This window comes from Lactuca saligna, chromosome 1 (genome assembly GCF_052625555.1).
Source record: "Lactuca saligna cultivar CGN05327 chromosome 1, ASM5262555v1, whole genome shotgun sequence".
NCBI classification, from domain to species: Eukaryota; Viridiplantae; Streptophyta; class Magnoliopsida; order Asterales; family Asteraceae; genus Lactuca; species Lactuca saligna.
The window spans coordinates 62,769,084-62,792,098 of record NC_136417.1 but is presented as its reverse complement, the minus strand read 5'-3'; the positions used below and the strand labels follow the sequence as shown (position 1 = coordinate 62,792,098).

The 23,015-nt window shown below is 35.8% G+C and overlaps 1 protein-coding gene across 2 annotated transcripts; it reads right to left on the bottom strand.

Annotated features, from left to right (window-relative positions):
* Nucleotides 1-912: 912 nt before the first annotated feature.
* Nucleotides 913-3,330, bottom strand: LOC145037832 (translocase of chloroplast 34, chloroplastic-like). Of its 2 annotated transcripts, none has more exons than XM_078986572.1 (8): nt 3,184-3,330; nt 2,648-2,751; nt 2,384-2,491; nt 2,173-2,297; nt 1,792-2,056; nt 1,466-1,534; nt 1,224-1,385; nt 913-1,143 (listed from the first exon to the last, which is right to left on the bottom strand). In XM_078986572.1, exons 2-8 carry the CDS (start codon nt 2,744-2,746, stop codon nt 1,066-1,068), a joined length of 906 nt encoding a protein of 301 aa, XP_078842698.1. In that variant the 5' UTR covers nt 2,747-2,751; nt 3,184-3,330; the 3' UTR covers nt 913-1,065. The 2 variants fall into 2 exon arrangements, with proteins under 2 accessions (XP_078842698.1, XP_078842707.1); XM_078986581.1 differs by having other exon boundaries at nt 2,648-2,754; nt 3,184-3,307.
* Between the last annotated feature and the right edge of the window lie 19,685 nt (nt 3,331-23,015).

Here is a 23,015-nt window from a genome sequence, read left to right as displayed (position 1 = left end):
AACCAAGTCTAACATTAATAATATTTAACTTTTTTTCATTAAACTAATTAATATCTTAAAAGTTACATAAAATAACTAAAAATGACACAATTAAAAATAGGAAAATGACTTAAAATGACAACCAATAACTCGAATTTGTTGTGTAGGTCTTTAAATTTCTCCCATAATCATCCTAACTTTTTATTTTTGTTTTAAAATACTACAAATTACCACTTTTATCGGTTAAAACAACAAAAATTATCATTGTCACATCTAAGTAAAAGCCTATAGTAATCACTTTTTTAGACCACAACTTACATATATTTTTACCGATTAAGATAACAATATCACAAAACAATATGCCGTTGCTAATAATTATCAATTGTGGTTTTAGAAAAATAACTAAAATCGGCTTTTAGTTAGATGTAGCAAGGACAATGACAGTCATTTTAACCGATAAAAAATCATATTCATTGGTATTTTAAAACAAAAATAAAAAATTTGTTTCCTTGTTGGATACAATTAAAAGTTTAGTAACCTAAATAATAAATTTTGTATTATCAGTTGCCAATTTGCCATTTTAAGTAATTTTCTCTTAAATATATGAAAGGTTACATAAACTAAACTAAAAATTACATCTCATTATCATGATGAGGCATTTTCCGCCATTTTCAGATTTTTTTTTTTTAGCAACATAAGCCTCTAAATGATTAAACATCAACATGTTACTTTTCAAAAGGTATTCATAGAGCGTCGCATTAAAAAAAATATTACTTGTGATTTATGACTTCAAAATAAAGTTACCTTAGTTGGAATTTCACAGGTTTCAACCTTGATATTTGCCATCGTTCTAATATATTATTTTCCTTTCTCATAAATTATAATCATTTTCTAAATTGATAACTAAAAAAAAAAAAATTTAAATCCAACCCCTCCAAAAACAACACACTTTCCTCTACATTGTGATATCAATACCAAAAACATCAATTCAATTTCAAGAAATTGTAAACATGTAGATTTAAACAAAAATTGTTCTCTCAAATTAAATTCCAAAACTAATTACCATAAATCTTCCTTCTTTGTTCCTCATGCCCATAAAGGCTTTAACTCTTTCGCAATATCATTCTTGATTGATCTTTGAAGCGGTTTCACAACAAAAAAGTACTGTCATTACACACAATGATTAAGTTAGAAATCAATTTAAATGATTAGCTAGTAAATGACGATTTTACCCTTCTACTTACTTGAAATGCTATGATGAAAGGAATGAATAGTTTCCCTCTTTCATTTGGATTAGGCCCATCAATCAACTTCTGGTCAACCAAAATGCTTTTGCTTTCGGTCAAACTGACTTCTGTGATTGTTTCCACCATGCTTGGAATCCAAGCACTCCCATTTGGAAGAATCTAAACAAAATTAAGATGCATTAATTAATTGTCAAAAATAAAAATTAAAAAGATATAAATATTAAAATGACTACTATAACCTTCTCATCTTTCTCATTTTTGTTGCATCTGCTACTGTTTTCAACCAAACCAATAGGAATAGGAAAGTTCTATAAACAGCAACAAGAACAGAGTAAAAGTTAGTAATTATTATTACTTTACATTATCATTAACCGAAATACATAACAAGGGTAAAATGGTCATTTTATCAAAAGACAAACAGTTTACACTTCACACAGAAAAAGCAAGGGGCCAAATTAGAACAAAAATTGCAATCTTTCAACCCACCTGAAAAGGTGATAAAGTACTGCAGAAAATATGTTGGCATGGGTAAGGGTAAAATGGTAATTTTGAAGAAAAGACGAACCTCGATATCTAGTTTTCTGAACCTAGCACCACGATACACAACCTTGAGAAGAGCTTCAGATCTTTTTGCTAAAAATTCATCATAAGAAAGACAATCTGGAGGTGATAATTGAGCATGTGTGAGAACTACAATTGCTTTTCTCCATATTTCTTGACCAAAACTATTGCTTATAGCTTTCACAATTTGTCCATCTAATGTATCAACTCTATATGCATCTAATCGATCCACATAGAGTAAAACATCTATTGTCTTGTTCAAAAGAAACCTGCTCAAACAACCATAGAAAAGAAAACAGTGCATCATAATCATGTATAAATGTCAAATATTTGAAGTTTCCATTAGTGTTCATATGTATTAAAAACCATGGAAAGTAAAGATAACCTTTTGATGATTTCAAGAGCTTGATCATTAACATATCCTCCTTCAACAATGCCTGGTGTGTCAATGATGTTCAATGTAAACCCTGACCTTTCTCTTGACACCATTGTAGGTCTCAATGCTTCTGTCTAAAAATTCATGTTGTTCTATAAGCAATTCAACATGTACAATAAAGTTTAGGTCTAAAAATATCTTGAGAAACTTAAAAAAGTACCTGAAAAGCACTAACAGTAACTGCTCTTTCACCAATGATAGAGTTCACAGTTGAAGACTTTCCAACTCCACCTTTCCCCATTACAAGAATGGTTAACCTGTCCCTTTTCTGTAACATTTGAACAGGAATTAGATAAGAAAATTGGTAAAGTTAATTTGTAATAATATTGTTTTTAATGTGAGTGTAGTGAGTATATACATGAAGGGAATTAGGGAAAGAGTGTAGTGAGTAAATACATGAAGGGAATTAGGGAAAGAGTTAGACCTTCTCCTTTAGTTTTCCCAACAGTTGTAGCAACTTGTCCTGGGTGGCGGGAGGGAATTGCTGAATCCCACTCCATTCACGGATAAACTGAGACGCCATGGAAGCTGCTGTAAGAAAAACGTAATTAAACCACTATGCAAATCAGTTAGGCATAAACCCTCAACCGAAAAGCAGTAAAATTCAAAAACGACACTGAATTACATTCGGGTTTGTGAGATTCTACTACTATTTAACAATTGTAGCTCAGAGTTTATTGAAACCCAACGATTAACCAAACTTCGAACACAAGCCCTGTCGAATCATGTGTATGATCAAAACAAACCTAATCTAGCTTTCCACATTTATCATTTTAAAAATCCAAACAGGTAAAAAAAATCACACCGAGCATACAGAAATTTCCACCAAAATTCAGTTATTATTTCATGCTCATCTGTAAATTTACAATGATTATCTATTGTGAATTGCACAGTAGAATTTGAAAGCGTGAGAGATAAGTGTTCAAGGAAAATGTGAGAGGAGGGGAAGGGGAGTCTTGCCGGCGACTGGAGAGAGAGGTGGCGGTGATGCCTGCGTGAACCGATAGAGCTCCGATGGATAACCTTTTTCAGAATTGAGCTACCCAGTAGATAAAAGCTTCGAGGAGTATTATGAACCCTGCGAAAGGGTATATCCGGAAATACGCTAAATTGGGGCGGGTACAAATAAAAATTGCATCCGAATCGAATAACAGAAACGAGTTCATTTATAAAAGATGATTTATTCATTTGATTTATATGATTTTGTAGGTTAATACCTGTGGAAATCATTGTTAAGAAAAAAAAACATTTTTGATAATTTAAACTCGTAACGACAAATCAAATAAAATGACATTATTAAGGAAAAATCTTCGGTTGGGAAGATTGTTTTTGGTTGACATTATTAGATATGAGACCGATTTATTATATGAGTTTATTTAAAATAAAAAATTAAATATAAAATTTAAAACATTTGAAAAGTTAGAATTTATAAGAAAAATATTGAATTAATAAAATTAAAGTTTTTTTTTCTCTAAATTTAAACAAATAATTTAAATAAATAAAGGAAAATAATGAAGGTTTAATTTAGTGATTTTCAAATTAAAAGGAAAGTTTATTAAGAAAATTAATACGCATTTATTATTGTATTTAAGTACTTTGTTGAATTAATAAAATGAAAAAACCATAAAATAACATGTGGAATAAAAATTAATTCAAAATAATCACAAAATGATATTTAACAAATTGAATGAGAGTATGACAAGTAACAAAAAAAATCTTCATTTATTAGAGTAGATCATGTAATTTAATGAAAGTAGAATGATATTAAGGGGGTGTTTGGTAAATTTTAAAAAGGAGTTTTTTGACTTATTATTGGTTTATCGGTATAAATAAAAAAAAATGTTTGGATAAAAAACAACTTATAGTCATTGATAACCTCTAATAAATCAAAAAGTGTAAGTAACATACCTCTTACTTATTAAAAGCTCTTTATTTCACCAAATAAGTTATAAATCAAAAAATCATAAGTTTTTTTAAATAAGTTTTACCAAACACCCTCTAAGGAAAAACAATAAATGTAAAATGACATGAAATAAAATGACAATAAAAATAGTTCACACATGTTACGTAAGGCAACATGAAAAAAAAAAAAAAAAAAAAAAAAAAAAAAAAAAAACTTATGGTGTTATATAAAGAGCTTGTTACACAAAAACACACATAACAAAAGCAAGCATACACCGTATAATATTTATTATATTTTTTTGGTACTTAAAGTTTCTAGAAAGTAGAATGCCATATAAGTATATGCTTTTTATTTACTGTCTAGTCCAAGTTCGAAATCGTTAAAAAATCATTTTAAAATGCTAAATGCTATAAATGACGATTTTCAAAAAAGTAGAATGTCATTAAAGAATATTAAAAAAAATCCACTCAATGTTCAAAAATCTTCAAAATGATGCCATTTTACAAAGTACGATGCTATAAAAAGATGAGAATGTAACATAGTTGTACCCTGATTGTGCCATCTTTTGTGATTTGCATCATGTAACATAGTCGTACCCAACTAATCAAAGTTTCATACCCTATAAATTGCATCATCTCAGTCAGTATTTCTTTTAGTTCAAAAAGCAAAATGTAAAAATGAAAATGTGCTTATTCTCGGTTATGATATTCACCGAAATTATCATTGATAAAAGACTGACATGAAGACTAAATATCAATCGATCTACCAAGAAGCTCTAGAACCTAAAACACCAAAAAAATCCAAATCAGGAAACAGAGTACCAGATGAAACACCGAAACCTAAAAACACAAAAAGATCTAGAAACCTTAAAAACAAAATCTAGATTAATCACGAAAACCTGATAAACAAAAAAATACCCTCGAAAAATTAAAACATTAGCCTAATGTTATTTGCAAGAAGTCATAAGAATGTAAAACACTATAGTAAATTAGTAATTGAAAGACCTTCAGAATTGAAGTAGCTCCATCCCTTAACATGACCTTATGATAGAGCCGATTCTCAAGATCCCATATCTTAGGAAAGTTGTTTTGTATTTCCTTATTTGATTGTGTTGTATTATAAATTGATATCAATATACTCATCACCAACATAAAGTGATTTTCACAAACCCTATCAACTTAATTTCTTCCTGGCCTCCTCTTTCTTCTTTATCTTCATTGATCTCTATGGTCATCGGAACTGAGTAGCCTCCTTTCTTCCTCTTGCTACAATTCTTCACATGCTTACCATTAAGCTTTCTTCATCCAACTATTTATTATGGCGACAACAGATGTTGCCCCTTCTTGGTTATTAAAAACTTACAGGTTATATTGATGGGTTTATCATTGCTCCACCAACCACCATTATTACCAACAATGTCTTTTCTCCAAACCCTGCATATGCTTCCTGGCTCACTACTAATCAACACACACTTACTCTCATACAATCATCTTTATCTGAAGAAGCTATGGCTGAGACCTTCGGTCATGATACTACTCATTCTATTTGGAAGGCTTTAGAAAATACCTACAATCATGACTCTGTTGAACAGGTACATACTCCTCGTGATTCTCTTCATCATCTTCAGAAGTGATCATCCACTGTTGTTGATTGTAGTCGAAAATTTAAAGTTGTATGTCATCAACTCAGTGTTATCAGTCATCCCCTTGAGGAATCCGATAAGATTCATTGGTTCCTCTCTGGTCTTGGTTCATCATTTGAAATGTTTTTAACCACACAACACTTGATCGGTCCTCATCCCTCGTTTCATGATCTTCTCTCCCAAGCCGAGAGTCACAAGTTATTTTTATCTACTTTGAAAAATAGCAACCCCACTCCTGTTGCCTTTACTGTTTCATCTTCTGGTCGTGGTTAGTCAACCACTAATCCAGGGCGCGGATCTTCCCATGGTGTTTTTAACTAGTTCATGGTAGTGGTGGATCTTCTTGTGACAACCGTCAATTTCTGGTTAAGTCAAAGTCAAATAAAGTCAACAAGTCAAACTGGTCCACTCAACTAGCTCTTATATGTTAGGGCTTACTCTAAAAATACTAGTGAACAATTCTCTATGTTAATACAAAGTATCATTTAGAGGTTTCATATGTTGAGAAAATCTAAACCCTAAACAGGGTAAGTGTTGTAACGACTCGATAAAACACTATTACATACACTTCGAGGGCATATAACATTCATAACGAGGCTTAACAGGGTTTACAAACCTTGCAGTAAGAGGCTAAACACTAATAAAGGTCACAAACAAAGTCTCTCTAAATCTCTCTCTCTCTCGCTCTATCTCTCTCTCTCTCCCAAATCTCTCTCAAAATCACTTTTCAATTTTTATAATCACTCGGAGCATCCAGACCCTTAACATAGTCAAAAACCTCTCGAAACGGGAGGAGTATTTTAAAAACAACCATATAAGGCTGAAACCTCTCTTAGAGTCGAAGCCTCTCTTAAGAACCGAAGCTAGCCTAAGGGACCGAACCTGCTAAAGGACCGAGACTACTTTCGATTCAGACCACCTTCGGTCCTCGGTTCATTCCGCCTTCGGTTCCCACCCGACAAACTTCGAATGCGAGTCTTCTCGGAGCAAACCCACTTTCGGTCCTCAGCTCATGGACCGAACCTCGCACCAACCGAACCCTCGCAGGTTCGCTTCTTTATTCCTAGTTTTCAACCACTTTCGCATCTTAAGCTCGTTTTTGATGATTTTGATGGGGAATTTTCACCCAAACCCATATTTTAACATATTAAACCCCATAAATCCATATTTTAATCATATTTTGGGGAAAACTTTAACTATGGATAATATCTTTTGTACAAGATATTGTTTATGAGTGTTGACCTTTCCAAGAAGCTATGACATCAACCACTCGCATACCTACTCCATGACAACTTCAGGTCACTATTCATGCTTTATGTCACTATTCACATGTAGCTAGTCAACTCTTTGTACCTTTTCACTCTTCTTCAACAAGTTTCCTTAATCAAATCCACCCAAAGAAGTCTATATTCCTCACAACCTAGAACTCATTTACCTTCACTAAAAGCAAACTTTTTTCTCTCTCTCTCTCTCTCTCTCTCTCTCTCATTTCCTCTCTAGAACTCAAAATTCCCAGGAAGATCTTGAGTTTCTCCTCCACTCTTAGTAAGTATCTTCATCCTACCTCTAAATATTCTACACTCCACTCAAATCATGGATTTCTTATACAAATATCATCATATTTGCTCTTAGGATCTTCAAATCCTCAAGCATCCTCCAAGTGTTCTTGACTTAGAAACCTCTTTTTTTCCACATCCATCTCATAAAATCAATCAAGGTGAGTTCATACCCCTACATTTTCAGGTTTTCTTCAGGTTTTCGGGGGGGGGGGGGGGGGGGGGGGATACTAGTTACAACACCCAAAACATATTCTAAACTAAACCAACAAGTTACAAAAGAAAAGTTATGGCCTATTCATGAGCTGTTTGACCATCCTAAACTTAATATTTTTCAAAACTGTTTTATATGAATTTAGTTCAAGTTTATACCTTTCTAATGACTACTTTTATACATTCATACGATTTTTCTACAATTTATGATTATTTTTACAAAACTGCCTATCACTTGAAAACTGATTTCGGACCTGTGAAGATGGACATTTTCACACTGGTTAGAGACCACTAAAAAAATAAAAATTATGAAAAAACTAGACAAATTTTCTAAACTCTTAGAGTTTGTAGATCTAGTTTTCGACTTACAATGATTTTTCGACATTTTTTTTTCTAAATACAGTGACAGAAATGTTATAACTAATAAAAACAATCTACAAATTTATTAACACTTTGTAACATGTTGAGCAAAGTGTACAACCATGTTTAGCTATATATTGAGTGTATTTCATGTTAGTTTACTCTCGCATAGCAGAGTTAGTTATTCATAAGGGTTTTCATCCACTACAAACATGTAGGATAGAGTATAATAGGTATAGCTTATGGTGCGATAATACTATGAACATACTAAGGAAGGCACACTTATAATGAACTATATTAGGTATATTCTATGGTACACTAACACTACGAACATACTAAGGAAGGCACACTTATAATGAACTATATTAGGTATAGTTTATGGTAAATTAACACTACGAACATACTAAGGAAGGTTTCACTCACTCTACACGTAAACTCCTTAAATCCGGTTGTGAGACACTCCTTCATTATACTCTTAGAGTACTGTTTAAAATCCTGTATTATAACCATAATCTCTTGTAGGGAGAGTGTGATACTTGTATATAGATCTATATTGGGACTAACAATCCCGCACCCTAAATGGATTACAATAGCTAGACCGGTAGGTCTGGGGTGACAAATATTAAAACATTCCGACTCCCGAAGAACGTCGTAACAGGCTTACTATGCTAATTGAACGGTTATAATAACCCACACTCGGAAACAACGACACATATAGTTTACAAGGATTTTTACGTTTCAAAAAGGGTTTTCACTCACCCTATACGTAAACTCGTTAAATCTAGTTGTGAGACAATACTTCATTGTACTCTTAGAATACTGTTTAAAGTCTTGTATTATAACCATAATCTCTTGTAAGGAGAGCACGATACTTGTGTATAGATCTATATTGGGACTAACAATCACACACCCTAAGTGGCTTACAATAGCTAGACCGGCAGGTCTGGGGTGACAAATTTCATCAAAACATTTGGACGCTCGAAGAACGTCGTAATAGGCTTACTATATCAATTGCAAGGTTATAATAACTCACATAGGGAAACAACGACACACATACTTTACGAGAACTTCTACATTGATAAGAGTTTTATTCATTTAAAACTGCACTTACTATCATAAGTATGGAAGATACTTATATAATTTGGTCTTTGGGCTCTAAGACTACAACTCATTCTATAAGGAAAATATTGGATTTTCTTGAACATACATTACATTTATAAAGAAAGAAGTTTTCTTTATATGCTACTACTACTACTACAGTATACTATTTTCACAAACAAACACTCACTCTTATTGGTCTTAGGGTACTTAAGACTGCATGTCGCCTAAAATGGTTAGTTTCCATCTATAATTGCTACGGGTATACGACAGGGTTATATATAATTTAGGCTCGATCAACTTGGAAATGGCCTCGTATGGTTGTGGGCTTAGGGCAGACCCATTATTTTCAACGGATTATTTGATTTTGAATTCTATATGACTTATATACTGGGGATTATAGAAGGAACTTATAGGTCTTCCTAAGAGTACACTATTTTAAGATACAGAAGCTCATGTAAATGGAGTAACTTAACCCGAGAGTATTCACACGTAAGGGTGTATCATCATAAAACTACATAACAACGTTTTCAAGTACAAAACAACTCTCATTTCGGAAATCATGCATCTAAAGGGTTTTATACAGATTTAAAATCTACAAAATATTATCACTCAGGAATACGATAACATTTATATATTTTGTTCCAAAGGGACTACAAACTACATTCCATTTTACTAAGAAAATATAGGATTTTCTGGAGGAGCATTTGAACATTTTCAAGGAACAAAGAACTTATTTTCTAAACAAAATACTTATGAACTCACCAACTTAAATGTTGATACACTTTCAAAATTACTTGTATTCTCAGGAATCTAGTAGGAAGGTACAAGCACAGGTTTTCAAGAAGACGGAGCATAATAGCTTTTAGTCTTAGTTTTTACTATATACATTTGGAAGTCATTCAAGCTATGTTTCAAATTCAATGTAAACACTATGATATCAATACAATGGCTGTTGTTGCTTTGATTACTATTATTCAATTGTGATGATATTGTACATGACGTCCTCCGCTCCCGAACGTTTCCGCCGTCTCGGTTTGGGGGTGTCACACTTCTTGACGACCTCCTCACTATTAATAATGTCGTAAAGATGGTTATTATGCAAATCAGTCCTGATTTGCACACCTTTGTTAGTCGCTCTTCACCTCATGATGCAAATTTAGAGCAACCTTTTCAAGCCTATTGTAATGTTTCAAATAGCACACCTGATTGGTTTGTAGATTCTAGTGCGTCTACCCTTATGGCCTCTTCTCCTTCACATTTGGATTAAGTCTCTACCTATTTTGATAATGAAATGGTCATTTTTGGTAATGGTAATTCTTCTTCTATTTCTCATATTGGTACATCCACTATATTTCCTACTATTAATTTGTTTGATGTTCTCGTGGTATCACAACTCACCAAAAATCTTTTATCTATCATCACGCTTACCGATGATAATCTTGTTAATGATTTATTTTCTAATAGTATGTTTACAATTCAGAATCAGGTTTCAAAGGAGACTCTAGCTCATAAAGATGCATTATATGTGCTACAACAAAGGCAACATTCTTTCTTGTCAAGTGTTTCCTCCAGTCAATTACAAGTATTTTATGAACTTTGGCATAGTCATTTAGGACATGCATCCTTTGACATTATTTCTTTTCTTAATAAAGTTGGTTGTTTAAGTGTTACTTTTGTCTTACCGACCCCACGGATGGGTATCGTCTCTCCAAGCATTCCTTGTATGTTTTAGATATGATACATTGTTATTTATATGGACGTTCTCCAATTGATTTCACGGATGTGTATCGTTATTATGTTGTTTTTGTGGACGACTTCTCATGATTATTATGGTTTTACCCACTAAAAGCTAAATCTGATTTTTATGTGGTTCTTCAAGCTTTTGTCAACCTGGTCAAACTCAATTTTCATGTAAAATCAAGGTTTTTCAATTTGATAGAAGAACACACTATAGTTTGTCTTGTCCTTATTTACCTCAGAAAAATGTACGAGCTGAGTGGAAACATTGTCATATTACATAAACCGGGTAAATTTCCCTCAATCACGAGTATGCATGAACCCTTGTTTCGTCTTCTGTGGGTTTGTATACCCATCTTTTAAAAATCTAAAATACACTTGACTACTAACCTTTTAGTTAGCCTTGCTCATCCCTTGCTTCTGGAATTTGGAACAGATATTAGGAGATGTTGACCTGAATATTTGTGTAATTACTACATTTTAGATACAGAGTATACACAATCAAGTACAAATTTGTTTACATTCATTAGAGGCTAAAACGCCAAAACCAACTACCACATACATCTTTAACAATGTAACATATTAATTTTAAAGTAATCCCATATAAAAGCCTGGTAAAGAAAACAAGGTACGTTCTTATTCCTAACATTCCACATGTACGTTCCTTACTTTTGAAGGAATTTCACAACTCTACACTAGGAGGACATGCTGGAATACAAGCTATTATTCGTCGCATATCATCTTCTTTTTATTGGCCATAACTCAAGCAAGAAATTACCACATTCATTAATCAATGTTCCAGGTATCAAACCACCAAATACCCCACCCACAAACCTAATGGGTTTTAGCCATAAGAACTTTCCTATGTGCGCATGCAAAACCCTAATGCTTGGATCTAGGCTTTCTAATAAACATGCTTTTGAATCCAAGACTTCTAATGGCTAATTAGGTTAAATAACAATATTGAAACAGATCTAGAATCATACCTTTGAATTCCTTGTTGATCTTGTTTGTCTTGGAGCTTCTAGAGTCACAATTGTCACTCCTCTAATGGCTTACAAACACCAATAGCAAGCAAGATGATTTAGGAGAGAGGAGAGGGGAGAAATTCGACCAGAGGTTCCTTGCTTAAGGTTGTGTGTCGAATTCCCTCATCCATAGGGGCTATTTATACTATTAGACTCCTTAAGGGCTTCACCCTAAACCCTAATTGGATAATCTTCTCTTAAGGCTATCCAAATCCATTCCATAGATAACCCTATGGACGATTTGAGCTATCCTAAAGCTCTTAGAATCCATCCAAGGTGTATCCTAATGGATTTATAGTCTAAAGTTTAACTATCAAACAATTGACAGTTTATACCCTCTTATTTAATTAATCTCTTTAAGTCACCAAATTAATACCAATTAATTTATGACTTATATTAATCAAATAGCTAAATATTATTCCTTATAATATTTACTCTCTCTTAACAAATCATCCTTCAAGTTGCTATGGTGAAGGCAACCCAAAAGGACCATGCACCACCGAATATAGTTATAGCCTTAGACACTATTCCAACAGTCTCCCACTTGGATAAGTCTAGTAACTATACAAGTACAATACGATTTGCAATCGTAGCTCTCAAAGACGCTGTCAACTCTGATCTAATCAATCTTGTCCTTTAGATAAGGGATCGTACAGTCCTCTGTTAGATATCATGCTGACAATCCTATGGAATGGTTAGTCTAGCATTTAGATTTCTCGATCTCCGATTTATTTGACATAGAACTTAATCGAACACATCAATTCAGTTCTGACCGGGCCCAGCACATAAGTCAAATCAAATCATCGAGTGGCCAAGATATCTCTTCTACCCTCTTAGGATAAAATTTACAGATAAACTTTGACTTATATGCATTTACTTATTCATTAACCAACTATACACAACAATGCGTTTTATAACATCAAGTTACTGATGCATTTTCGCATTATCAATGCACAATCAATTAACAAATAATAAACCATATATCTAGGTTTTAAGACCATATGATATTATCGTCTTGCGATCACCTTTTTATATCATATTCCATAAGGTGATTCCAGCAAGTGCGGGTTTATTCCAATGCTCAAAACCAGTTCATAAGCACTCATGAATGTTGCAGCAACCCTTGCTATGTCTAACACCATTTAGACATTCTACACACCAATTCATGACAATCTTCATTCATACCTACTCCCAACATATGAATGATTGTGGACCATTTGAATAATTCGATTATTCCTAATAAACTCAATTATTCTGGAAGTCAAAACATGCAAAGTGAAACAATAGTTAAACAACTAACATGTGATAGTAACTTTACTCATAAATAAAACTCCTTTATTTAATCATCAAATGTTAATTACATTTATCTATTATACGTTTCTAATACTATCTAATCGATGCTAATATCATCCTTCAGCCCAATACTCCTAGCATGCTGCAAGTGCTTAACCCTACTCAGTCCCTTCGTAAGAGGATCTGCTGGGTTATCTTCTGATGATATTCTCTTCACTACGAGTTGTCCTTCTTCTACACGATGTCTAATGAAGTGATATTTTCTGTCGATATGTCGAGATCTACCATGATCCCTCGGTTCCTTGGTCAAGGCAACCGCACCTTCGTTATCACAGAAAATCTCCATGGGCTCCTTTATGGCCGGCACAACTCCAAGATCACCGATGAAGTTCTTCAGCCATATTGCCTCCTTCGACGCTTCGCTCACTGTGATGTACTCTGATTCGCACGTTGAATCAGCTACGGTTTCCTTCTTGGAACTTTTCCATGTCACTGCTCCTCCATTTAGGGTAAAGACCCAGCCCGACTGCGAACGGTAGTTGTCCCTTTCGGTCTGAAAGCTGGCGTCACTATACCCTCGCACCTTCAAGTCATCACTCCTTCCAAGGACTAAGAACCATTCTTTCGTCCTCCGAAGGTACTTAAGGATGTTTTTCACCGCAATCCAATGTGCTTTGCCAGGGTTCCCTTGATATCTGCTAACCATGCTCAAAGCGAAGGCTACATCAGGGCGAGTACAAGTCATAGCGTACATGATTGAGCCAACTGCGGAAGCGTATGGTACTCGGCTCATTTCTGCTATCTCAGCTTCGGTACTCGGACTTTGAGTCTTACTCAACTTGGCATTTCCTTGTATCGGTAGTTCTCCCTTATTTGAGTTTTCCATACTAAAACGTTTTAGTACCTTCTCCAAGTAAGTATTCTGACTAAGTCCAATTAGTTTCTTACTTCTTTCTCTTACTATCCTTATTCCCAAAATGTAAGAAGCCTCTCCGAGGTCCTTCATAGCGAAGCACTTCCCGAGCCAGGACTTAACCTCCTGCAGAGTCGGGATGTCGTTTTCTATGAGTAATATGTCAACGACATATAGAACGAGGAAGCTTACTATACTCCCACTGGCTTTGACATATACACAAGATTTGTCTTCGCTTCGTACAAATCCAAACTCTTTGACTTTCTCATCGAAGCAAAGATTCCATCTGCGAGACGCTTGCTTAAGTCCATAAATGGACTTCTCAAGCTTACACACTCTATTCGGATGCTTCGGGTCCACAAACCCCTCTGGCTGAGCCATGTAAACATCCTCAGCCCACTTTCCGTTAAGGAAAGCGGTCTTGACATCCATTTGCCAAATCTCATAATCATGAAATGCGGCAATTGCTAGCATCACTCTAATAGATTTAATCTTCGCAACTGGTGAGAAGGTCTCATCATAGTAAACTCCGGGAGTTTGAGTAAAGCCCTTCGCAACCAATCGCGCTTTATATGTGTGTACGTTCCCATCCACGTCGGTCTTCTTCTTGAAGATCCACTTGCACCCTACGGTCTTACGTTCGGGCACGTAATCAACCAAATTCCAAACTTGGTTATCGTACATGGATTAGATCTCGCTATCCATCGCCTCTTTCTATTTCGCAGACTCCGGGCCTACCATGGCTTCCTTATAGCTTTTAGGTTCATCAAGATTTACTAGTGTACCATCACTAATATACGTGTCCCCTTCGGTGGTAATATGAAAACCATAAAACTGGGGTTGAACTCTAACTCTATCGGAACGTCTAAGAGGTAAGGATTCGTCAATCGGTTCAACCGGAGTTTCCTCCTCGGGTTGAATGCCAGCGGTAGAGGTTCCTTCATCTATCGATTCTTGAATCTCTTCAAGTTCGATTTGCCTCCCACTGTCTCCTTGGCTTATGAGTTCTCGCTCTCGGAAAACTCCTCTCCTCGCAACAAAGATAACATTATCTTTCGGTCTATAGAAGAGATATCCAAAGGAAGTTTGCGGGTAGCCGATGAAAATATATCGCTCACTTCGAGGTTCAAGCTTGTCGTGAGTATCTCGTCTTACGAAAGCCTCGCAACCCCAAACCTTGATATGTGCCAACGAGGGAGCTTTCCCCGTCCACATCTCGTGAGGTGTTTTGGCAACCTTCTTAGTAGGGACTCGGTTAAGGATATGGGCGGCAGTCTCTAAGGCATACCCCCAAAAGAAGATAGGTAGTGAAGCACGACTCATCATAGAGCGAACCATATCCAATAAGGTTCGATTACGCCTTTCTGCCACACCATTCAACTGCGGTGTCCTAGGAGGCGTCAATTGCGAAACTATTCCACACTCCTTGAGATAATCGTGGAATTCAAGACTTAGGTACTCTCCTCCTCGATCGGATCGAAGCATCTTGATTTTCCTGCCCAATTGATTCTCCACTTCATTCTTGAACTCTTTGAACTTTTCAAAGGTTTCTGACTTTTGCTTGATTAAATAGATATACCCATATCTACTATAATCATCGGTAAAAGTCACATAGAAGCGGTTCCCATCCTTCGTGGTTGATCTAAAAGGTCCACATACATCGGTATGTATTAGGTCTAATAGTCCCTCACCCCTTTCACAAGTACTCGTGAAGGGTGACTTAGTCATCTTTCCAAGTAAACAAGACTCGCATGTGTCATCTTCCCTAAGGTCGAATGACTCCAACACTCCATCCTTTTGGAGTTGGGCTATGCGTTTCTTGTTGACATGTCCAAGACGACAATGCCACAAGGATGCTTTATCCATACTAGTGGAAGAATCAATATTCAAAACATCATTTCCTAAGTTATCAACAATCATAACAGTTTCATATATTCCATTACATGGTATAGCTTCAAAGTAAAAGACACCATTTAGATAAGCCAAAATAGAACCATTCTCATTATTAAAAGAAAATCTAAATCCTTGTCTATATAAACCATGAAATGAAATGATGTTTCTAGCCATTTCTGGCGAATAGCAACAATTGTTCAAATCTAAAACTAAACTATTCTTAAGCACTAAAGAATACACTCCAATCTTGGTCACAGGCGACGATCTTCTGTTCCCCATGATTAGATTGATCCTTCCTTGCTCCACATCCCTACTTCTTTTTAGTCCCTGCACATTAGAACAAATGTGATAACCACAACCGGTGTCAAGAACCCAAGAAATAGCATGATTAGAATCGTTAGATTTGATTGCATATATACCTGCGAAAGATGGCTTGATCTTTCCTTCCTTGATGGCTTGCAAGTAATCCGGGCAGCTTCTCTTCCAATGTCCTATCTTGTGGCAGTGGTGGCACTCTGCCTCCTTCGGGTTAGAGCAGGGCTTAGAGGGATCAACTTTGGTCCCACTAGAAGAGGAACCATCTCGGGCTTTCACCTTTCGATAGTTATTTGAAGAAGCTTTCCTCTTCTTTCCCTTCCCTTGACCAATAGCCAAGACAGGAGCAGCGGATGGATTGGGAGTTGGTGCAACAGACTTGTCCTTGAAATTGCTCTCAGCAACCCTCAAGAGACCTTGGAGTTTACTTAGAGTGACCTCCTCTTTGTTCATGTGGTAGGTCATCCTAAATTGATTATACATCGGAGGCAAAGAGTGAAGCACCATGTCGATCGCCAAGTCTTCGCCGAAGTCAACATTTAACTTGCGAAGGCGGTCGACATACCTTTGCATCTTTTGCAAGTGCACGGTAAGAGATTCTCCATGACCCATCTTAGCGGAAATCATGTTAGTGAAAATCTCGTAACGCTCTTGTCTCGCGTTTTGGTGGTATCTCTCCAACAAGTCTTGATGCATCTCGTATGGATACATGTCCTCGTAGGACTTTTGGAATTCGGAGTTCATGGTGGCGATCATGATGCAATGTACTTTCGTTGCATCTCGCTCATGAGTTTCAAAGGCGGTGATTTCGGCGGGAGTAGCAACTTCGGGGTTGATTTTCTCGAGCTTCTCATCGAGGACATACTCTTTATCCTCATAGCGAGCAATGGTGCGAATGTATCTTATCCATTCGCTAAAGTTCGTTCCATCGAAGGTGACCTTTTGGCAAAGGCTCATCAACGTGAAAGAACTAGCAGCAGCGTTGTTTGCGTTTGACATCTATAGAAAGGACAAAGATTGATTAGAATAAGAATCCCTAATTATCACCCAATAAGAAAAATTAGGGCTAGGATCCAACAATAACATTTACATACTAGAAAAGGGATGCCGTAATCTAACATGCAAATAAATTGAAGGTAAGTGAATGACGATTCACTAATTCTCCATCACAAAACTTAAACTATTAGTCCTAAGTGTTTTCGAGAATTCCTAGGTTCGGATGAGATTCATTGAACTATTCAATGGCATGTTTAAATCTCGATATGCCCCTCTTGTTTGTGACTGGGATGCCGAGGATCACAAAGCGGGTGTGAATTACCATGCAAATTCACATGGTGCCTTCATTGTAACGATCACCTATTCGATGTGCCGGTAAACCACACACGCTCCATCGAACTATGATGAACAATGAATCACCCTTTGCCACCTTCGCTTAGAACCAATTAGTGTGCCGGTAAACCACACACGCTCCACTAACATCTTAGCAAGGTGCAAAGTGTAATTTCATGGGATTGCATCAATTCACTTTTCCTAAAGTAACTAAGATTGGGATATTAAAAAAAAGTTTAGTTACTTCGTATTTCTTATTATACTTTTAATGAGAGGATGAGGTTGCCCTATCCTACCCGTTCGGCTAACGACCCTCCACCAATCAAGCAAGCGGTGGGTGTGATTGTACACCCATTAAGCCATTTTATAGGCCGCAACCTTATACCCACCTTATAGATCGGCTTCGTGAATGAGGCCTACTAGCGGTAAGACTAGCATTTAGTTATACATATATATATTATTCTAGTAATATCATATAAGTATAGGGCTGCATTTTAAACTTTTCAAAATCTAGGGTTTGAAATTTAAGTTGTCTAAATTAAAACTTTTAATCACAAATATAAATTTCAAAACTTTAGGGTAGGTTTTAAACATTTAAAACATGAAGGATCAAATAACAAATAATTCCAATTAACAATTAATATTCTAATTATCTTTATTTGATTTATCTTGATTTCTTTGAAGATAATTACCAAAATAATTAATCATTATCATATAAGGAAATTAAATATTTTATTGGATGATAAATATCTTTAATTAGATCAAGATAATAGTCATATTTATCGAAAAATTGGATTTACATTGATCTAATATGATAAAGGTAAGTTTCCATAAGATAATTATGAAAAAATCCCGAATCTAGCCATTCCTGACGCCTGGACTCGCCAAGTGCACAAGGGGACTCGCCGAGTCAGGCCTGCTCGACGAGTCCACCTTGGAACTCGCCGAGTCAGTGACTCAAAACCCAAAAAATCGAATTTTGCAGGTTTGTTTCAGTTATTCAAGCAACAATTTAAAGAAAACCAATCTAGGCTCTGATACCACTGATGGGTTTTAGCCATAAGAACTTTCCTATGTGCGCATGCAAAACCCTAATGCTTGGATCTAGGCTTTCTAATAAACATGCTTTTGAATCCAAGACTTCTAATGGCTAATTAGGTTAAATAACAATATTGAAACAGATCTAGAATCATACCTTTGAATTCCTTGTTGATCTTGTTTGTCTTGGAGCTTCTAGAGTCACAATTGTCACTCCTCTAATGGCTTACAAACACCAATAGCAAGCAAGATGATTTAGGAGAGAGGAGAGGGGAGAAATTCGACCAGAGGTTCCTTGCTTAAGGTTGTGTGTCGAATTCCCTCATCCATAGGGGCTATTTATACTATTAGACTCCTTAAGGGCTTCACCCTAAACCCTAATTGGATAATCTTCTCTTAAGGCTATCCAAATCCATTCCATAGATAACCCTATGGACGATTTGAGCTATCCTAAAGCTCTTAGAATCCGTCCAAGGTGTATCCTAATGGATTTATAGTCTAAAGTTTAACTATCAAACAATTGACAGTTTATACCCTCTTATTTAATTAATCTCTTTAAGTCACCAAATTAATACCAATTAATCTATGACTTATATTAATCAAATAGCTAAATATTATTCCTTATAATATTTACTCTCTCTTAACAAATCATCCTTCAAGTTGCTATGGTGAAGGCAACCCAAAAGGACCATGCACCACCGAATATAGTTATAGCCTTAGACACTATTCCAACAAAACCTTACGGCCTCCTCCAACCCCTCCCCATCCCAAATAAACCTTGGAACGACCTTACAATGGACTTCATTACCTAACTTCCACCCTCCAATAGCAAAACGACCATATGAGTCATTGTTGACCGACTCACAAAATTTTCCCATTTCCTAGCCCTCCCCACCCACTTCACGGCTCACTCCTTAGCCACGATCTATCTACGAGATATCTATCGCCTCCACAAGCTACCCAAATCCATTACATCAGATAGAGACCCCATGTTCTTAAACCATTTTTGGACCCAACTGTTCAAACAATTAGGCACAAAGCTCCGACATTGAAGTGCCTACCACCCTCAAACGGATGGCCAATCGGAGGTCGTCAACCGTTGCGTCGAGTTGTACCTTCGATCCTTCGTTCATGATGAACCCCGTCATGACATCGTTACTTATACTTAGCAGAATTTTGGTACAACACTAGCTTTCATTCATCTACCCACATGACTCCATTCAAAGCTATGTACGGACGCGAAGCGACTACCATTCACGACTATACCCCAGGCTCCAACACTACAGCTTCCATTGATGCCTCTCTCATGGAACATCAACGTCTCATTGAACTTCTCAAAACAAACCTTTCACAAGCCCAAGACCGGATGACTAAACAGGCCAACAAGAAACGGATGGACAAACAATTTCAGGTGGGTGATCTAGTTTATCTTCGCCTCCATAATTACCGACAACATTCAGTAGCAGCAAGAGAAAGTCAAAAGCTTTCTAAAAGGTTCTTCGGCCCTTCCAAAATTCTCAAACGAATTGGGCCAGTCACGTACCGACTACAACTACCACCCATGTCACGAGTCCACCCCGTCTTTCATGTATCTCTCCTCGAACAGAGCCATGATCAAACAATAGCGACATAATTCCACAGTGAATGGCTATCAGATTTAACAAATGACATTTCAGTTCCAGAGCAGGTCCTCCAACACCGCCAAATAGATCCACAAACCAACCAAATGCTCATCCAATGGAACACCAAGATCCATCTGAAGCAACATGGGAAGATTCAAGAGAATTTAAACTTTGGTTTCCAGATTTCATTACCGGACTTGAGGACAAGCCCGATTTCAAGGAAGGGAGTATTGATGCGATCCACCCTAATCAGGAAACCCAACCAACAGCAGCCCAAGAACATAATCGACCCAAAAGAATTATCAGAAGACCCAGTCGATTCCAAGACTGAAGAACTGGTCAATCAGTGGCCATTAGTACCATTTCCCTTTTAAGTCTGCATGCATTTCTCCATGATACAAAGAACTACCCATGTTCCCTGAATAAGTTACACGTTTCCATATTCAGTAGAATTAGGATTGAAGTATTGTTGCATTAGTATTTATAGGATTGTAATTTGTTATTAAGGAAGATATCAGGAAATTGCTCCAATACATGCTTCTTACTCTTGTTTCTTGGGAGAGTAACCATCCCAAACAATGTTATATCACATAATATAAGATACAAGAATTAGAAACCACAGGAATTGCTGTAAATATATTGTGTTCATAAAAGAGCATGATAATTTGTTGAAGGAGAAGCCCTCACACAACTATATTTGCAAGACCAACAATTCTAACAATCAAATCAAGATATTCCCCATGAGATCTCATCTTGTCCAAACAACTCTCTAGCTTTTTTTAGAGCAACAAACGCACACACCAATTAATTCTGCCTCCAATTCTACACCTTTTGTCCAACATGGGACTTGAATCCTTGACGATGTAGGGGGCGGCTGTTGAACACGACTCTTTATGTGGGAAGCAACAAGACTTTTATTAAGACGCTTAAGAAGATCTTACACTTTGTGAGACTACTATACACTTTGATTTCTTTGAGGCTTTCTTGGATACTTAGATGTTGGATTGATTTAGAGCAAATGAGCTCCACACCTATTTATAGGTGTTTCCACCTCCTTATAGGAAGTTTCTAGATCTACATACATTCATGACTATTCTAGAACTATCTACCATATTCTATATCAATCACAAGCTTTTATATGTTTCTAGAATGTTCTATAATGTCCTAGATAAGTATAGACATTCTTGTGCCTTCCATAGTGTTCTAGAATGTTCCATAGCCTCCCAGGGTCTTCCATCTTGTTCTAGAGTATTCTAGAATCTTGTGGCATCTTCTAGACTTCTCCATAGTATTCCATAATGTTCTAGAATCTTCCAGATCATTCTAGAACATGCTAACTTCTTCTAGACAATAACATGATTCTATCGGGCTAGTGATGACCTTCAACAGCGGCATCTTTCCAACACACTAAGAGGCTACAAGCCTTTGGCAAGCTAATACCAAAACCTGAAAATTTCTAGTCCAACAGAAAATTGGCAAGCTAGCATGAAATATCACCTTCCCAAAATACAGAACTAAGGAACATCAATACAATACGCTGGTTGTTTTCTTGATGTTTAATCAGCCTTTTTTTTCGTTTTAGAAATAGGAGACATATGAAGGAGAGAGTGTAAATGTGTAATTGCTCCCTTTTTGCAATATAGGTAGCATCAGTACATCTTATCCATCTATTGATAACATGCAGCATCGTATTATATGATGGAAATATATATAAGAAAAACAAAATTCCAAAACAAGAATAAACATGAGAAAAGCAGAATTATAAACCAAGGTATCCAATTCTGGTTGCCAACCCTGTATACGCCATGTATCTGATTTCTTACCAGAGGAGACCTTCATATCTACTGAATACAACACAAGAGAGGGAGCACATTTACATCCCTAAATTACATTAATTTCCCAAAACGTGTAAAAACATCACATGAATATGTAATTTCCTGAATCTTTTGACTTCAAATCTTTTTAAATACATCACGTGAATTTATAATATCCCCAAATTTCTTACTAAAAGAAACCATCTTAGAAGCAAAAAGAAAAGAGTTGGTCATAGCTAGGTTTGGTTTGATCATGTAACATAATTTTGTTTAATTTCGACACATTTTGGTGATTTGTTTGTTTCGAGTTCACCGTTCATTTTTCTAACATGATATTGGTGAGTAACATCACAACCAGTTAATACATAATGTGTAATTTTTAAAATATAAAAATAGACTTTATATTAATTAAAAATAGGTTGAAAAGTTTCAATGTTTTAACAAAATGATCAAAATTCCTGACACTACTAGAAACATGGGTTTTAGAGATGGACGAATTTGTCACTATTCCGTCGCTAAATGTTGTTTGCGTTGGATTAGCAACAAACATACATAGCAAAATTAAGTGTGGCTAATTACCTGGCGAGGGTTTTAGTGACGGATCAGTTCATCCTTGCGATAAATTTAGCGACGGAGTATCCGTCGCAAAATGGTCCCTTAATACAATTATTTAGGACAATCGTGACAAATTTGATAACAATATTCCATTGATGTTCTGTTGCAATCTTCATATCCTTTTTTTTAATCCGTCTCTAATCCCTAGCAAATCTCATATATTATTTTTAATTTTTCTGTAGCTAATCCCTAGCAAACTTCATAAATGATTATTTTATTTTCCGTCGTAGATCCCTAGCAAATTTCAGATATGAATTTTTTTTCGTTGCTGATCCCTCACAAATATATAAAATCAGATTTTATTGTTATTATTGTTTTTAATATGAATCTAATAAAAGATATAAAAAACATCAACTAATAATACAATCCTAAAGCAAACATTTAATAATAAAAAATATATATATTATAAAACCGAAAACC

Excerpts from the sequence above, each read along its gene's own strand:
- LOC145037832 (XM_078986572.1), bottom strand. The coding sequence starts at position 2,746 with ATGGCGTCTCAGTTTATCCGTGAATGGAGTGGGATTCAGCAATTCCCT. Across the intron at positions 2,057-2,172 it reads GCTCTTGAAATCATCAAAAG|GTTTCTTTTGAACAAGACAA; the intron begins GTTATCTTTACT and ends TTGTTTGAGCAG. Across the intron at positions 1,386-1,465 it reads AAAATGAGAAAGATGAGAAG|ATTCTTCCAAATGGGAGTGC; the intron begins GTTATAGTAGTC and ends AATTTTGTTTAG.